We start from the raw sequence: 18679 nt of genomic DNA, 5'->3' as shown, positions 1-18679 counted from the left end.
GAAGTAATTTGGGCTTCTAAATTTAAATGAGAGACCTATTTTAATTAACTATATACTAACGTGTGCTAAAATATTACCTAATATAAAATATGTAATTATTAGTGCTCAGATAAAAAAAAATTATATGACGTCGTAGTAGTCGTGCGATAATTTTTTTTTTTGAAGTTCAACAGTAAATAAACGCTATTATTTAATTGAGAGAAAATAAATGCGATGCGTGTGCATAGGATGGTAGAAAACGCTGAAATAATGCGAATTATAATAATAATAATAATAATAATAATAATAATAATAATAATAATAATAAAAAAAAAAAAAAAACAGCTAGTGACTGCAATAGGATAATGAAACGCCGGTATTAATAAAAAGCTAATAATTGTAGTAAAATATAAATAATTATATCTTAAGTTGTCAAAATATTAGAAGCGTAAATAGATATTTTGGAGGAAGGCGGGACAAAATTGGGTGTCAACAGTATAGACTGTTGTATTCGATTATCCTTTTTCAGGACTCTTCATCTTCTTTTTATAGTACAAATAACCCTCTTCTTAGGCTATGATTACATTCTAATCAATAGCAATAAAGGCTAATAAATATGGTTTAATGGTAAATTGTAACGTCTGCTCCATACACAGCTGGTCATGCAATGTTACTCTTTCATTAATGACCGGTGCCACTGCTTATGATAGATTAGCTCCGGTCATCACCGGAGTTCTTCATCCCAATTAAATGAGTCAACTCATGTCGTTACATCTTCTCCTGCCAAGTATTCCAATACTACTTTGCCATGTGTCAGGCTATATTTTGGCATGTATACACATTCTAGTGTAGTTTCAAAAGATAAATATATATAGAAAAACTCTAATGTCTTGTATGGCATGAAGCAACAGAAAATTAAACAAGATAACATAATTTCCGAGTTAGAAAAGGTCATTAGTACTTTTATAAAGGATGATAAATGATCCTTTTCCTAGCAACAGTAATAGCCCTGGAATTCCCACTAGCAAGATCCGAAAATAGGAAGCTCGGCTTAAGCCTCTTCGGTTGTTTGCCAGTAGTAATGTCGTGTTCATAGTTTCAAATTATACTAGTAAGACTGAGTTTGTTCTCTGTATATTTATCTCTTGAGATTAGGTCATTATCATTATCTTGCGGTAGATTCAGTAATAGTGAAACCATTCACACTGTCGCGACTCCTGCCACTGTGACTCAACTCCTTCAAGAAGTAAGGATCGAGGGGCACAAAATTCAACCTTGACATTTCATTCTCCTCGAGTAAGGAAACCACCTGAATCATTGAAGGTCTGTCTTGGGCACGCCGTTCACAACACAAGAGGCCAACATGGATGCATGCTAAAACTTCATTCAAATCACCTGGTTTTTCAATCACTGGATCCAGTAGTTCTATGGCCTTCCCATCATTCCAAATTGTCCAAGCCTGACCATCAAAATATCATACATGTACAATCTTTTGGCACAATGTTAACAAAGAAAGTGAAGTAGTAACCACAACTAAATATTGATAAACTTACATAGCCTACTAGGCCAACATCATAGATTGGGTGCCGATAACCCCAATTCCTTTGGCCACTCACAATCTCCAATACCAAGATTCCAAAACTAAACACATCTGATTTTGTTGAATGATGTCCATTTTCTATATATTCAGGAGACATATAACCACTGCAGCCACAACATAAAACTATCTGTAAAAAGTTCTAAAATATACATAAAAATGTAGTATCAATGGTACTACTTACCGCGTTCCAACTACATGCTGAGTCTTTTCTTCAACATCATCATTGAATACCCTTGCCAACCCAAAGTCAGATATTTTGGGCATCATCTCTCTGTCTAGCAAGACATTGCTGGCTTTTAAGTCCCGGTGGAGTATTGTCAACCTCGAGTCGTGATGCAAGTAAACTAATCCTTTTGCGATTCCTTTGATAATGTTAAAGCGTGTTGGCCATGTTACTGTAACCCTTCTTGCAGGATCTGGACATGATACACCAAACATACTCCATTTAACTCGGATAGTCCCAAACATTTCTTTCCTTTGTGTTTTTTTCTAGTACCAAATTAATACAGACAAATGTAAAACAAAACTGTTATTTAAGATGTCATACCAAATATGACCTTGTCTAGGCTATTATTTGCCATAAACTCATAGACAAGAAATTTTTCTACTCCATGAATGCAGTATCCCAACAACTTGGTTAGGTTACGATGCTGAAGCTTTGCTATTAAGTTGACTTCATTTTCAAATTCTTTAACTCCTTGACGTGAAGTCACATCCTGCTTCTTCACTGCTATTTCTATTCCAGTCTCTAGTAGCCCCTACAGATAAAGTATGTACGTCATTTGGGTATTCATTCAGCTATATGAGTTACTGTAAATATGCATGTTCATGCTTGCTGAAAAGAAATAATAACCTTATAGACATTGCCAAAGCCACCATGCCCTATCTTATTAGCCAACGAGAAATTGTTAGTGGCTGCAGCTAGAGCACTGGAATCATATGCAATGACATCCGTGCCCTGCAGCAAAGCTCCTGGAGAATTTCCCGGCTGATTGATCTCTGGTTCATCTGTTCATATGAAGATACTCTTTTGAGAAAATAAATTAATTAGACAATAATGGAAGTGAACAATACCTTAATAGAAGTAGCACACTAACTAGCTTACAGGGTCATCTGTTCGCAGTGGCGAATTTATGCATTAATTTTGGGTGACGTGAACACATGGTTACTCGACTAAACTCGATATATTATGTGTATAATTCTGAAAATATATTTAATATTACCTGAAGGAACATATGGTCAAACCAGGACGAGTGGAGCACTGGTTAGGGGTTGTGTTTATTACCTCAAGGTCTCGGGATTGAACCTGAGCTCCTGCACGTTTCTATGCTTTGGGTAAAAATCGTGTTTCTATTTATTAAAGCAGCCTTTTAACTTTCCTTTTTATATTATTCTAAATCATTTTTCTTCTATAATTCTAAGTACCCAAAAGTAAAAACCGTGTTTCTATTTATTAAAGCAGTCTTTTAACTTTCCTTTTTATATTATTCTAAATCATTTTTCTTCTATAATTCTAAGTACCCAAAAGTAAAAATCGTGTTTCTATTTTATATTACCTTTAATAAAAAAGAAATTCTTTATTTCTAATTACCCAAGTCCCAAAAGGCAAAATAAATCAAAAAACCACATAGGCGCTAAGCTGCAACGAATCAAAGACAAAAGAATTAAAAAAAAATCCATAACTAATGGTGAACTCATACTCTTGAAATCCTGGATTCGCCTCTGTCTGTTCGCTAATGCAAAAGGAACTACTCCAATTAACATCTTGGGGCCTTGGGGGTATAAATAACTTTTTTTCATTGCAGACTAAAAGGTATTGGCAGAACAAGATGCATTTTGTACAATGTCTCTGTTCACACTTGCCGTCTTAAGAGTTAGACATGAAGAGCTAAAGGAGTTTTTGCTCAAGAATAGTGTTTGAGTGAAACTAAGCTTGGCCTGTAATGTAGAACTATAAAAAATAATATAAAAGCAGCGAAAGGTGAGTCTTTTTACCTAGCACCTCTGTCCTCATTGCTTGACATAGAACCTTATATGTAGACAAGATAAGCAGTGCCGCAACTGAAATTAAAGAAACAAATACTATCCATTCCCGTTTCCTTTTCGTTTTCCCTCTCCCATGGGAAACAGGTGCTTCTGTTCATAAGAAAGTCAGAAGTGTTAGTTATTTCTTGCTTATAAAATTAGGCTTCAGCTTTGGCCATTTAAGTGATAAACTTGAAAGGGATTCCTACTGGTTATTGCTTATTCTGTGAATACAACTTAGAGATTTTGTAATCAGAACGACTAGCTGCATGCAGGTTGGTTTTATCTTTTGCTAGATTGTATGGCATCTATGTGACAACATTTTAAACTGCTCCAAACACATCTAATATTTAAAAATCATGGTGATGCATATGCATCTTGAAAGGTTAGATTGAAAATAAAACCATTTACCTCTGATAGAGTTAAGGGATGAGTGACTCATATAAGAAGCAAGTTATGGATAAAAAGCATTTTTTTAAAAAAAGAATGACAAATGTGCATGAACCACTTAATCAAGTACTAATATAGGAATTCTAGTAATTAACGTTTATGCACCAATAATTACTTCACAACAATTAACTATTTCACCTTCAAACGTCCTTCATGCACACACCAGTTTGCACCATACTAAAAATAGTTAAGGCATCGACTCAGTTATCATGTCACAGAGTAAGAAATCATAGAACTTGTCAATCATTTTTACCTAGTTTACCGTGCGCCATCCGTATAAAAATGTCGTTCCCAGATTTCTGTGGACGTCTCATATCAAGTAAATCAGCCAACCAAACGAGACACTTGCTGCTGTTTCCGTTAATATTGACGTTAGTATAAGCCATACATGATCTTTCATTCAAGCACTTCTCTCCACACTCCTCAGGGGACAACATTCCCCAGTAAGTTGCATTATCAGGCAACTTCAGTCCACGATTCTTCACAAACACGTCTTTGTCAGTATAGTTAAGTGGGATGATTCTCCTACATCCTTTGGTAAAATCCATCTTGTCCCAGTCACCTGGTGATGCTGCTATGAAACCATCAGGACACAAGCAGGGTGGATCTTCAACAATACAAACCCCATAAGGCCCACAAGTCGTATACTGGTCACATATGTCCTCATTCAGTATCCCCACTACAGCCCAGACCATGGTAGCATTATTCCATCTGAGGAACTGTATCTTACCATCTGGATTCAGTGACAGTTTCAATGTCGAGTCATCCTTGGCTTCGAATGTGAAATAACACGCATCAGTGGTGGAGTTAAATATTGGTCTGAAGTTGTCGTTGTCCATGAGGGCATCACTGCCACTGAATTTTCGTCCATCCCAAGGACCCCACCTTGAAACTGTTTGCTGTTTTGTCACAAGAACAAGTTGGGGTGACTGACCTGAGTCACCTGACTCTAACTTGAACAAATAATCACCTGAAATTATGGTTCGGTTAATACCAGTTTTCTGGTCCCAACCGACCTTCATTCCTGGTAACAATGTATCAACTGGGTAATCGAAGCTTTGCCACAGGTACTCTCCAGCTGTCAGATTGCTAGAATCTCCAAACACAAGATTACCTGAATCCAGGAGCTGCAGAACTGGCCTGGGAACATTCTGGTTTGGCTTAAAAATACGTACGGTTTTAAAAAAATCTTGGAGAAAAATGCATCCCGTTTTATCGATTACAAGCCTTGCACCAATTCCAAGTGGATTGAATCTATTGTCAACCCATACTACATTGGGCCCCAAATTCTTGTACCACAATCCCAGGTACCTGTATCCAAAAAATGGACTAAAAAATCCCATTTCAAATCTTTGGTTGGACGAAACTAAAGTCTGGCCGTCCAAAAGGAATTGATTTGGGAACAAAGTATCTGTAGAAGCAACACAACTTGCATATGAGGTTGTGGAGATAAGCAGATGACAAATAGTGAGCCAATAAAGCATCGCAGCCATTGCTTTCTTGCCGAGACAGGAGAGAGCTAAGGAAATCAAAGATTTTTATTCAAGCTAAGCTAAATCAAAGGCTTTTATTCCACTAAAAAAGATGAGTTATATCATCTGGTTCAGTTTATGAGAAAACATAGTTTCATCACTGGCTCCTGAACTCTTAAGTAAAACGTTGGTTTGAGAGATAACTCTGTCATTAATGCACTTCAGATGCCAAAATCTTCTCCGGATCCTCTAGGAAAAGAAAAATCTCTACCTAGTTAATTAATATGTGAAAATCCACAATCCATTTTAAATACCATATTCAGACGACTGTCTATTACACGGCTCTATATTCACGGAGTATGCTTCTGAAGTCTTGGTTAGAGAACACCGGAGTATCCGTCATGCTTCAAAATTTGTTACCTCTAAACATACATAAAATTTTCCACTTAAAGAAAAGAGTTCAATATCTATCTTGTTCAATTTACTCCAGACACATCTTCAAATAGGAACCTCTTCTGAGAAAGCATAGATTCATCCAAGATTTCTGAAATCTTTAGTGAAGTCTTGGTTTGAAAAATTATTTGAGAGATAACCTTGTCTTTATTGCATACTTCAAATAGGCCAAAGTCATTCCTTCCCCTCTAGGAAAAGTTAACAAGAAACGTAACTGACATCACTGGTTTTGTCCTATGTAATTATGAGTGTTTGCCTTGCAAAAGGACGTAATCTAATTTTTTTTTGGGTCAAACGTAATCTAATTATTTATCTGTTTAGGCAGATCATGCATAATCTTAAAAAAATGTCAAAAAAGTAATAAATGAAGGAAATAAGTTGCAATAATTGCGACTAAACCAGTTCTCAATCTATGTTTGTTATATTGACCTCGACAAAAATTTTAAGTAAATAAAACTAATTTAAACATGAAGCATGGATTTTTGCATGTCCTATTAGGACGATAACGTCCTTCTCATTCTAGGACAATAACGCCCTTTATAATGGATAACACTTCTTCACAAAAGCTTCATTAGTCGAATTCTAAACATTATTAGACTACCTAAGCAGGCAATCTGAGAATGGTAATAATTGTTGCTTAGCATGATGTAGGATCAAATGAAGGGTGACCTTTTAAGTTTTAACTAAAACGAAATGAGGGTGACCTTTGAAGTTTTAACTAAAACGAAATATTTCCTTACTGAACTAGTGTGTTTAAGAAATCTGTTATATTTCAAATCTAGTATAAACTATGTTAGGATCTAATCATCTTAGCCTCCATAGGACAGCAATAGCTGAAACTGTCACTTTATGGTATTATTTTGCTTTCTATGGATTCCCCAGAACAGGAGAGACCCCAGTCAGCGACACAGAAATGGTTTTATACATAATTGTAATAATTTCATTATCTGTACAGAAATCCAGATAAGTGGATGTTGAATATATCTTCAAGGTTGAAGCCTTATTACTTGTGTTATCCTCTCCGCATTGCTGAAAGCATAACTGACCTCCTTCTCAAGTTTCTTTGACCGAAAGAAATTCAATTTAAATAAAATAAGTTAAACCAGAAAAAAGGAAGTTAACTGGATCATATTGTCTACTTACATGTGCTGTAAGGTTGTGTAATGTTCGGTGATGAAACTGCATTCGTCTGTCCAGTTATTATCTCCAATACTATGACACCAAGGCTAAACTCGGACCGGAAAATGTCCAAATTTGAAATCAAGGGGACATATAACCTCTGCATGACAACAGACACTAGATTATCCGTTGATACTGAAGAAAAAGCACCAGAGAAAAGGAAAAGAAGTAACTGTCTCACGATGACTCTCATTGTCTTCTGCTCTTTCTATTCGTTCCCAAATGTACTAGATATGCCATATCTTAAATTACGGTTTTGTCTCACTATTTAGTATAATATTGCTTGTCCTAAAATCCTCGGTTTCAACCTCGAGTCTTTATGATGTTAAGAAGCCCGCATGCAATCTCCAAAAAAACGTAGAAATGTTTCCCATATCAGGAAAAGTTACATTCTACTTCATCTGCAAATTAAGAAAATTGCATTAAGTGAAACGTCGCTTTCCGCGAATTACTTCTCTCTCAAAATCTATAAACTACGAGTCTCGGTCCTAAGAGAATTTGAAATTGTCTGAAGGCTTTGTGGGAGTATTCATAGACCAGCATTCCCTCTTGCCTTTCAATCAACAACCCAAGATTCATCATATGACAATGAGTTACCTTCTTTTGTTTTTACAAACTGTTTTATGAAGTCTTTTGATTGTAATTTAAAGGACCTTTCATGAAAATACCTTATTAACAAAGTCCAAAACCACATTGCAGAATTTTGTCTTCTGTAGAGAACTTATTAGTAGCAGCAAAAAGGATTGGCAGATCAATAATAGGCATTACCATGTCCTGGCACTCTGTTCTTGAGGATATTTCTCTTCCAACCTTTTCGTGTTGGACTGAAAATATCAGTCGAAATCAGTAAAATAACTTGGCAAATTTCTAGCATTCTCGTCAGCAAAGGCTTGATCTATTAGAGAAGAAAGTCCAAATGTTAAGGTTAGTAGGGAAGGTTGAAAAGTTTACAGTCCCTGTATTCACACTTGAATTAGATTCTGCTTTTTCTTCTCCTTACATATGAACCCGCATAGTCCAGTCAAGAGAACCATTAAAAACAGTATAGATATCTGCCAACAATGAGCATACGATAATAAGCTCCAACTGACTTTTTCACTAGAATCTAGCTATGCCAACAGGCCAAGCAAATATAGAAATAAGATCTCAACAATAAAATGAAAACATCTCGGACATTTTTGTTATTAAGTTTAACCTAATATGAAACTTTAAAGTAGCAGTCATGAATAGTTTCAGGTGGATACAAGCTGTAGGAAATTCACATCTGATGGGTCTTCATTACCTTTCTGAGACTTCACGTACCTGTTCATTTTGGGAATTTAACTTTCATCCTTGCTTCACGTGAGTCAGTAAATTATCAGATATACTGGAGCGTTTCCAAACATAATTTTCCCTTGTTTCTTTCTTTCATCTCTTGGTACAAGATTTCCTGATTGCGACAGCTGCAAATTTTATCTGATCCCTCCTGATTTTTATCATTTTGTTTTAAAACGGCAGTGTCCGAACCAATTTGCACGCACCTCAACTAATCCACTGGATGTGTGCTATCTTCCACCAGTATAGGTATCGGGTGACTTCGGGCACCAAGGCTCACCTCCATCGGAATTCGAACCTTGATTCCTAAGTTTGTTACTTCAACTCTTTGACTGCTAGGTCACCACCTTGGGGACGTCCTGAGTTTTGCTAGTAATACTTAGGTGACCAGACAAATCCGCGTTGGGTTGTTTCTGTCATCCACCCCCACGAATGTAGGGGGTTACCGAAGTACCATACTCCCGGCTAATGGGAACCAGAATTTGTAAAACTAAAGAACCCAATTCAGATCTTCTGCTGGAGGATATTATAGTTTGACCATGATGTTTTGAGCGTGTGCTAAAGGTGTCTGCTTATATTTATCGAGATAGGGGAACCAATATTATACAATACATGAATGATAAAGAAAGAGGTATAGTTTGCAAATATCGGAATTGGCATTAGACAACTCTATGAGTATCAGAAAGATCAGATTTGCTTCATTAGATCATCATGCCGTCCTCAACTGGCCTTTTGGGTTGGGGTACTTCTTGAAGTCTTTTTCTTATATTCGAGGTTCGCACTTGCTGGAAGAAATCATCACAATGTTATTATGCGGTAAGTCTTGAAGGAAATATTGCTATATTTATAAAAACCGTGTGGAAGGAAGAACCTCAAGTAGAGTATTGGCTCTGACATTTTTTGGTCAAGAAGTATATATCAGCAAGGAGCCATTGTCATCTTCTCAAATAACAAGACATATATATACACATCATGAGGGATGTAATAGAAGGGAGATAAAACTTACAAAGAAGATGAATGCACAACTAGTTAACCTGAATCACATCAATGATGGCACCGTAATTTACAATGAGTTTCAAGGGTACGGAAAAGGAATCATTGAACTGTTACATTGGATGCAAAAAGAGATATTTTTGGAACTCACAACTGTATGTAATGTAATAGGAAAGAAGACCTAATTATACTCTTTAGCTTTCACAAAACTTACCCAAAAACAAAAAGAGAGAGTATGCAAGAGAAAATTGTGAACCTCTTGTAGTAATATACACTTTTTGAGGGCGATACCATCAACTACCGGCCATCTATCATGGTAACTGTAACTTCATTGACAGTGCAAGTTTCTTCATAATTAGTTGAATATGAATCAGAATCAACAGGTCTTCTTCCAAGACAAAATCCCGGGTTTTTAGGCTGAGGTAGTGATGTGCTTTCGCTGCCTAACATCAAAACCACAGTATCCATTTTTGGTCTGTCATCTGCTTGCTCCTGGACACACAATAGTCCAACCTGTATGCACCTCATTACTTCAGATGGAGAAAACGATTCTCCAACAGATGGATCCAGTAGCTCTGAGCCCTTCCCTTCTTTCCATAGTCTCCATGCCTGCAGAATAAATTACTTTCTTTATCAGCAATGACGAATGTGATGCCAATAATGAAGCTAACATATGATTGGTTAACTTACATGTCCAAGAAGGTTGAGTTGGTTATTTTGATAATAGAATCCCCTGTTCTTCTTCCCGGTTACTATTTCTAACACCAAAACCCCAAAGCTGAAAACATCAGATTTAACAGAGAAGAGGCCATCCATTGCATATTCTGGAGACATATAACCGCTGCATCAAAAGAAACAGATTTAGAAACAGATATGAAGGTTGTATGAATGATGTGAAGAAATTATGTTGTGTGCTTACTAGGTTCCGACGACTCTCTTTGTATTTCCTTCGGTCTCATCCCCGCCAAAAATTCTTGCCATGCCAAAATCTGATATTTTCGGGGTCAAATCTTTATCAAGGAGAATATTGCTTGCTTTAAGGTCTCTATGGATGATCCTAAATCTTGAATCTTGGTGAAGGTATAGAAGCCCCCGAGCAATCCCGCAAATAATATTGAACCGCCTTTGCCAGTTGAGCAGCGAGCTTTTTTGTTTATCTGAGGAGCATATTTGAATGTGAGTTACCAATTACATAAGCAAGGAATGATGTGAATCATTACTCTCACGAAGACGATATAACAAAAAAGACTTACTGAACAAAATTGAATCTAAACTTTTATTTTCCAGGTATTCGTAGATTAGCATCTTCTCTTCCATATCGACACAGCAACCAAGCAGCCGGACTAGATTTCTGTGCTGTAGCCTGGCAATCAATCTTAGCTCGTTCTTAAATTCCTCGACTCCTTGGCCGGAGTTCTTTGAGAGCCTTTTGACTGCTACTTCTTGACCTTCAACCAGCATTGCCTGATCAAAAGATTATTTTATTGAGTTCGTCGATCATTTTTATCTTTTGATATGCCAACATGGTGTACATATAACTGAGATTTTTACCTTGTAAACACAACCAAAACCACCTTGCCCTAACTTAGTAGCATCAGAAAAATTGTCTGTAGCCATAGCTAGGGTGCCAAAATCAAATAATGGCAATTCAAACTCCTCCGTTGAAGTTTCACCGGAAAAATCTCTTTTACTTGGAATAATAGCTGCATTCATTAGAAGTTCTTGACTTCGTTCACTAGTTCCTGGTTTGAAATAATTGAAACATTCATTAAAAAATGAAGCATTTCATATTAGAACAATCTTATTAATTAGGGGAAAAGTTCCAATATGTCATCGAACTATTCGAAATGTCTCATCCATGTCACTCGTTAATAGTTGGGTCTATTTATGCCCTCGCCGTGACCGAAATGGCTCATTCATGCCACTTGCCGTTAACAAATCAAATAGCTGGTTTTAAAATACTAGGAAATACAAAAATAATACAGAAAAGGGTCAGATTTGCCCATAATACTCTTAAAAAAAAGTTATATTTTGCCCTTTGTTATACTTTTTTGATATATTTGCCCTTGCCATCCAACTTTGAGCACATATTTCCCCCTAAACGTTTATTCCCCTTGTCCCCGCCTTAATCATCCTACGTGAATATTATTTTTCCCAATTTAAATCCAATCACAATTAAATTCAACCCACCATTAAAAACCAACCCACTTTGCAAAATAAACACATCTCAAAGATTTCCAAAAAAGTCAAACCAGGGTAATCAATTGAAATTATGCCTATACACATTCCAACAATGGTGGTCTTAACAAAATCTGCCATTTTCAGGCTCAATATTATCCACCATGTCCTGAGATCGAAGAATTCAATGGGAAAAAATCGATTGGATTTGGAAAGCATACACACCCTCAAATCATATCTGTTTTAAGATCCAACAAAGATTCTAACCTTCAAATTTTACTCAAAAAATGACCACTGGATTTCAGTCCCACCTGATCAGAATTCTTTTTTTTTTTTTTAATCAATTTTTAGCATAATTTCAATTGATTACGGGGGTTTGGGTCTTTGGAAATCTTTGGGATGGGTTTATTTTGCAAAGTGGGTCGGATTTATTTGTGACTAAATTTAAATTGAGAGAAAATAATATCTATGTAAGCTCCATGATAATAAAGGTGGGGACAAGGCAAATATGTGCTTAAAGTTGGATGATAAGAGTAAATATGTCAAAAATGTATAACAAAAGGCAAATATAACCTTTTTTGAAGAGTATAGTCACAAATCACTCTTTTTTGTATTATTTTTGTATTTTATAGTATTTCAAAACCAGTCATTTGAGTTGTTAACAGTGAGTGGCATGAATGAGCAATTTCTGTCACAGTGATGACATAAATAGACCCAATCATTAATAAGTGACATGAATGAACCATTTTGGATAGGTCGATTGCATATTTGAGCTTTTTTCCTATTAATTATGACAGATTTCTATCTCCAGTACGTACCTCTGTTTGCAGACTTAGTTCGGATTGAACCTTGATACTTTCTTCTCTGTGATAAGAAGCAAAGGGTTACTCCAAATAGCACAAGAGCTATACCAATTGTAATCCCAGCAGCTTTTGCAATTGTTTTTGTCTTGCCAGAACTGTTTCCAGATCCCACACCTCCACTTTGCACTGAAATAAAAACTTTCAAGAGTTAATGTTACATCATGCTTTATTTTTTCAAGAATTTCGTAGTAGAAGCAGATAATCATTTTAATCTGTTTGAAAACCTATAATTCACACAAGTCCCATTTTCTTCTTTAGGTTACAGAATAATGTTGTTAAAATCATTTTTTGGTGACAAGTGTACGTTTGAATTAAAAAGACTACAGTCCAAGGATTTAGTCGTAGATAACAACCTAGAAGGTTTGCATAATCTTAAAACATGATATAGAGCCTTGCTTAGCTTAAAAAAAGATAGCATTTAGCACTAAGCACGTAAGTGTTGTAGCTGATTTTATAAATACGCAGTTACGTTTTACCGTTACTGTTTGCATAGAATCGCTGAAATGATAAAATTAAACAGTAATGTATTTTCAAAAAATGCTAATATTAAAATAACTGAAATGTCTTAAAACTGTTTTTAACACTTTGGACAAAAAAAAAAAGTATTAAAATGCACAACATTTTCTCGGTCAACAAGTAGTCTAAGGATCGGGTCCACAAATTATTGTCGTTGGTAAAATCATTATTCTGTAAAATCATTTTCCTGTACATATGGATTTTTTTTTTCTAAAATGAAAAAAAAAAAAAGGAAAAGTAACTGGGCTGGCCCAAAAAGAGCTTAAACAAAGTCAAGATCGTCGGCCATGTAATGTTGTCAGGTGGGCCCATCACACCGACCCGAAATTGCTTTGTTTTTAAATTTGCAACGAGCCAACGAGTTTCTCTATGTGGGACCCAATATTTGGACCAACTGATGGAAAATGATTATTAGAGCTAAATAAGCATTTGGGAACTTTTTATTTCCCACCATAGTTAAAAGTTTCTTGAATCCAAAAGGCAAAATGAAAGCAAAAAAGAGAAGGGGAGGATTTCACTATTTTCAATATATCATGCAGCAATTTAAGAGAAAAGTACAAAAGAAAAACGCAAACGCACGTTATGATCACTTTGTGACCTTTTTTCCTTAAACCTACTTTTCACCCTCATTTTTTAAAAAATCTTCCAACACCACTCCACTATTTAAAAATATTCTCTTGATATTTACAAGAAAAGTTATGGCATGATAAATTATACTATAGGGTGATTTGGACATGCAAACTTTTCTCAAATTTTAAGAGAAATTTAATTGATGGCAAACAAATTTCTTAAAACAATACATCCACAAGGTAAAAAAAAAAAATCCTATGTGCTGTTCAAATCGGGCCAAAAGTTTTCTTCCTTTTGAACCAGCTTTCTACGTCCTTTCTCATTAGTATCCAATCTATTTACTAATTTATTTTCCTTGAGCCATGTGGAAAAAGAATGGAAAAACAAAAGAATTTAGACGGACGGCTAGTATTTTCCCACCCCTATCTGATAATCAAATGAGAAAAACAAAGTCCAAATAGTAGATAAATATAAATACGTCCCTATTGAAAGCAATTTGTAGATAGGGTTGTTAGATATGGCTGGGTTTTTTATTCTTTGAAATTTCAAAGTGAAATACGCAAAGCAGAAAAAAAGAAAAATTATATGGAAAACGTGCACACCACAAAGAATATATTGGCAGAATAGCTTTGAAAAGTAGGTTGTTTATGAGTCTTTTTCAGGAGTTAATGCACTCAATAATCATTATACTAACTCCTTGGTTTTTCAAAGGTTGTATTACTAACTAGCAATTATGCATTAGAAATGAATTTTAAACAGGCTGTTTCTGTCTCTTTATTTTTGGAAATCTAGTTGATTATATAAAAAAATTAGCTCCCCTAAAGTAGGTAACGTGAAAGGGAAATAAAAAGGGAGCCGAGGATAGAAGACAACTATACCTGTTGTTTATAGGGGGCAGAGCATTTATACAATAAAAATCTCTAATTTAATTTCTGCATGACGTTGGGGTAAATATTAAAAAGGTACCAACCAACACTCATAAAAAAATAAAAAATAAATCCAAAAAAAGGTAGTAATATTTTTTCTAAATTTCATCAGTGGCTATTCTAGAGGCAAAACTAACAGCATTTCCATCGAAAGGGACATGGTTTTTCTTTGATCATGGGCTAAATTGTTCTATTTCCAAACTCAATCGGATAAGAATAAATAAAAATTATTATAAGATTTACTAATACTCTTCTTATTAGAATGACAAAACAATACATTTAGAAGATTATTTAATTTGGATTAGCTCTGAACATGCAAAAGAAGATACTAACAATTTTGGAACAACTAGATTTTTAAACTTGTCTTCGACTTGTGAGATATCATCCAACAATTTTGGGACAAATAGATTCAAACAGAAAAAAAGAAACTTTCGCGTGAAACTCAAATTTCACCGACAAAAATGTGCAAAAAATTATTAATTACCGGTTATGGAAATACTTTCACAAAAGTTCTTCCTAATATTCCATTGCCCTTATTTATATTACTTCTCACTTTTGAGTTTTGAACTAACAAAAATTAATGAAATTCCCAATTTTCATTAAACCAACTATACACTAACCCACTCTTGCAATCCGAGTCGACTCAACTCAACTCGTCCCAGTAACCCAAAATTTGATCCTCCCACTAGAGGATAGTCGATTATCTATAACAATCATTTTCCAATCCTAAATTACTAAAAATTGATTGTACAAATTCTTTTTAATACAATAAAATTTGTTCTAGTACAATTATTTTTTACGCTGAGTGTCAATCGTTATCTGAATTTAATATCTATTGTACTAAACGAAAAATGAAATTGCAAACCAAAGGAAGCTAAGAAACATCCAAATTAGTAGTAAAAAAAAAATGTTATCATACCTGCGTCAGAAGAAGCCACCCTAACGTAAAGAACTTGACCACCTTCCGCCGCCGCATATTGCCTCATATCAACAAGTTCGGTGGTCCATATCACACAACCCGACCCACTTCCTGTAATATTCGAATTTGTATACCCCATACAAGAACAATTCTTCCTACACATATCTTCACATTCATATAAGTTCATATTTTTATCCACAAAAGAACTCGTTGTATCTGGCAACTTCATGTTTTTCAACTCGTTAAAATCATCAGTTTCACAGTCCAATTTATGAAACCGAACACACCCACCAGACCCATCTCTCAAATTCCATGCCACTTGTTTATTAGGCTTGTAACCTACCATACACTTACATACTGGTGAATTATTTGTATCACAAATTCCAGATACCCCACACACTTTAAAACCATCACATTGATCTTTTGGTGCATACCAGAATCGATTCCACATACTGTTTGTTGGAATCCACGTGTATCTTTCAAGAAAACCGCTATGATTCACCAACAACCTGGAATACAATGTCTTGTTATGTAACTCAAACATGTAATATATTTCATCTGATTTGAACTGAAATTCAAATGTTATAATATCAATTGGCTTCATTTCAGGGACCCCGCTGAATCTAAGTCCATTCCAAGCACCACTCCGGTATTTGATTTCTTGTTTATCCGTTAAGAAAGCTTCTGGTAAACCATTAGTGTTAATCTTGAAAGTGTAATCTCCAGGAGCTGGATCAATTGATGTCTTCCATGACGTTATGTTTCTGTTCAGCCCAGTTTTGGAATCCCACCCAAGTTTCATTCCAGGTAACAAAGTGTCTGTTGGATAATCAAAGCTCTGCCACGTGTAACTCTGTTCTGTTTCATCGTTTTCCGGTCGAACGACAAAGTTCCCGGAATCTAGGAGTTGGGCTACTACGTTGGTTGTCGGAGTTTGGTCCGAAGACCAAACGGAATTCCCAGTTTGACCATCGACCAGACGAAGGGTGCCAGTTTTCGTAATTTTCAGGACTGATGTTGATGAGCTTGAAAGAGGGTTAGCTCTGTTTGCTACCCAAACAATAGTCTTGTCTACTACTATTTCTTTGTACCAAATTCCAACATACCATTTGTCTGAATTTGCACCGACTGGAGTAAAAAAGCCTAATTCAAAGAGTTGTCCGGCAGATATTAATGTTTGATCTTTGGTTAAAGGGTTTGTTGGGGTGATTGTATCAGTTTGTATAGCAAGAATTGGAAGAAGAAACTGAGAAATCAGAAGGAAGAAGTAGAATTGGTGAAAGTTGTGATCTTTGGTGTTATTGTTTCTCATTTTGGAGTCTAAGAAAGGAGTATTATGTTTTGCTGGTTTATTGAAGACAAGTAGGAGAAGTAGGGCAATCTTGGTGTTTGAGACATTTGTTGGTGTACTTGTTCTTGTTTGATACGAAGAGAGAAGGAAGATGGTATTTTGGTACACATCCCCCTCAGAGCTTGTACCCCGCAAATTCCTCTAATCTCGACTCCAAATTATATGATTCTTTTTTGGTCTTCTAAAGTCATCCCTTGAAAATGAAATGTTACAAAGTGATTCCAAATTCACGTACTCCAATAAAGTTGAAAAGATGTAAACAATAATTGGGGTAAATTATAATTTACCACTCCCTCCGTCCCAAAAAAATTATCCTAATTTGATTTGGCATAAAATTTAAAAAATTAAAAAAACAAAAAGACTTTTAAAATGTGTAATCCAAAACAAACATTAGATATTTGTATGGTTTTAAATCATCTAATAAAATTATATTATTTCTAAATATAAAAAAAATGTCAATCTTTTTAAAATAAATTAATAAGAAAAGTAGGATAATCTTTTTGGGACAAAGAAAGTATTACTCTCCCTCATCTTAATTTATACGACAGCATTTGAATGGCTATTAAAATTTTATCTTAAACTGGATTGAGCAGCGTATTAGGTTTTGGTCTATATTGGCAATACGCACCGTTGAGCCTGCCAGCTGTTATTATCATATGCTTCTGGTCCAACCGAAGGATTCAGTCTAAGTTCCTAAATTATATTTGACTAAATCTTTTACCACATTATACATTCAATTAGTATGATTGGCTTTTATCATAGAGTGGACGAGCGAGTAATGTCAGCCGAATGCTATCTGTATCACCATCAACCGACATGTACGTTAAAGATTTGATTCGTATAATTGACTTTTCTTAGAGTGAGAAGCGAGTAACATCAGTCGAACGCTATTTGTATCGTAATCAATCAATGTGCGCATTAAAGGTTTGATTAGTATAATTGGCTTTTCTTAGAGTGAGAAGTGAGTAACGTTAGTTGAACGTTATTTGTATCACAATCAACTGACTTGCACATTAAAGATTCGATTAGTATATAATTGGTTTTTCTTATAGAGAGGGGCGAGTAACATTGATCGAACGCTATCTGTATCACAATCAACCGATGTTTACATTATTGATTTGATTAGCATAATTGGTTTTTCTTAAAATGAGGAGTGAGTAGTTACGTCAGTCGAATGCTATATGTATCACAATCAGCCGACGTGCACATTAAAGATTCAATTGGTACAATTGGCTTTTCTTAGAATGAGAAACGAGTAACTTCAATCGAGTGTTATCTGTATCACAATCAACCGACGTGCAGTATGACTCAACCTAATACGCGACACACTACTACCACTTCGATGGCGTGTCATATCTTTGGTGTAGAATTTCTAGTCCAACTTCTCCTTGTATGGATCATACACATTATTATACAATGATAAAATTGATGTGATCGTCATTCGTCACACAATCAATTTTAGTTCAATTACCTTTCAATTATCCGTTATCATTCCGTCTTTTACCCCTTGATTTACAACATTTCTTCACAAATTTGTTAGTTAACTTATATCAGTCAAATTTTTTAACAACTTTGTTGGCACTCCTTATATTAATCAAATGTTGGTCTAGGTGACTAGATCCACTTCCCATAGATTAAGCTTTTATTCATGACTATTGACTCGTATAGTCAAAACACTTTCTTGAATATACTTGATAGTCTACATACGAGAAGCAGAGTCTCCTTCCTTGTGTTAATTTTTTTAATTATATCTGGGAATCGTATGGAAGTTAAAGGATGTGCTACTTTCAAGTTTGGTGTAATTTTTCTAAGCCGCAATAATTTCTCTAAAAGAAACAGACGTTCATATACTAGTACTTTTTTGCTTTTCATAAATTATTGTCCATCAACG

The 18679-nt window shown here is 35.3% G+C and overlaps 2 protein-coding genes across 2 annotated transcripts; both read right to left on the bottom strand.

Moving 5' to 3' along the window:
- Positions 1–566: 566 nt before the first annotated feature.
- Positions 567–6082, bottom strand: LOC132621388 (G-type lectin S-receptor-like serine/threonine-protein kinase At4g27290). The gene is made up of 7 exons (XM_060335638.1): positions 4308–6082; positions 3575–3715; positions 2433–2587; positions 2127–2337; positions 1761–1995; positions 1533–1683; positions 567–1438 (listed from the first exon to the last, which is right to left on the bottom strand). The coding sequence occupies exons 1-7, from the start codon at positions 5545–5547 to the stop codon at positions 1145–1147; spliced, it is 2427 nt and encodes an 808-aa protein (XP_060191621.1). The 5' UTR covers positions 5548–6082; the 3' UTR covers positions 567–1144.
- Positions 6083–9488: 3406 nt separating this feature from the next.
- On the bottom strand, positions 9489–16940 carry LOC132621387 (receptor-like serine/threonine-protein kinase SD1-8). Its single transcript, XM_060335637.1, has 7 exons — positions 15438–16940; positions 12462–12632; positions 11017–11207; positions 10719–10929; positions 10385–10622; positions 10156–10306; positions 9489–10074 (listed from the first exon to the last, which is right to left on the bottom strand). Exons 1-7 carry the CDS (start codon positions 16747–16749, stop codon positions 9763–9765), a joined length of 2586 nt encoding a protein of 861 aa, XP_060191620.1. The 5' UTR covers positions 16750–16940; the 3' UTR covers positions 9489–9762.
- Positions 16941–18679: the final 1739 nt, after the last annotated feature.

This window comes from Lycium barbarum, chromosome 12 (assembly GCF_019175385.1).
Source record: "Lycium barbarum isolate Lr01 chromosome 12, ASM1917538v2, whole genome shotgun sequence".
NCBI lineage: Eukaryota > Viridiplantae > Streptophyta > Magnoliopsida > Solanales > Solanaceae > Lycium > Lycium barbarum.
The sequence above is the reverse complement of the archived record's forward strand: the minus strand, read 5'-3'. Positions and strand labels throughout refer to the sequence as shown.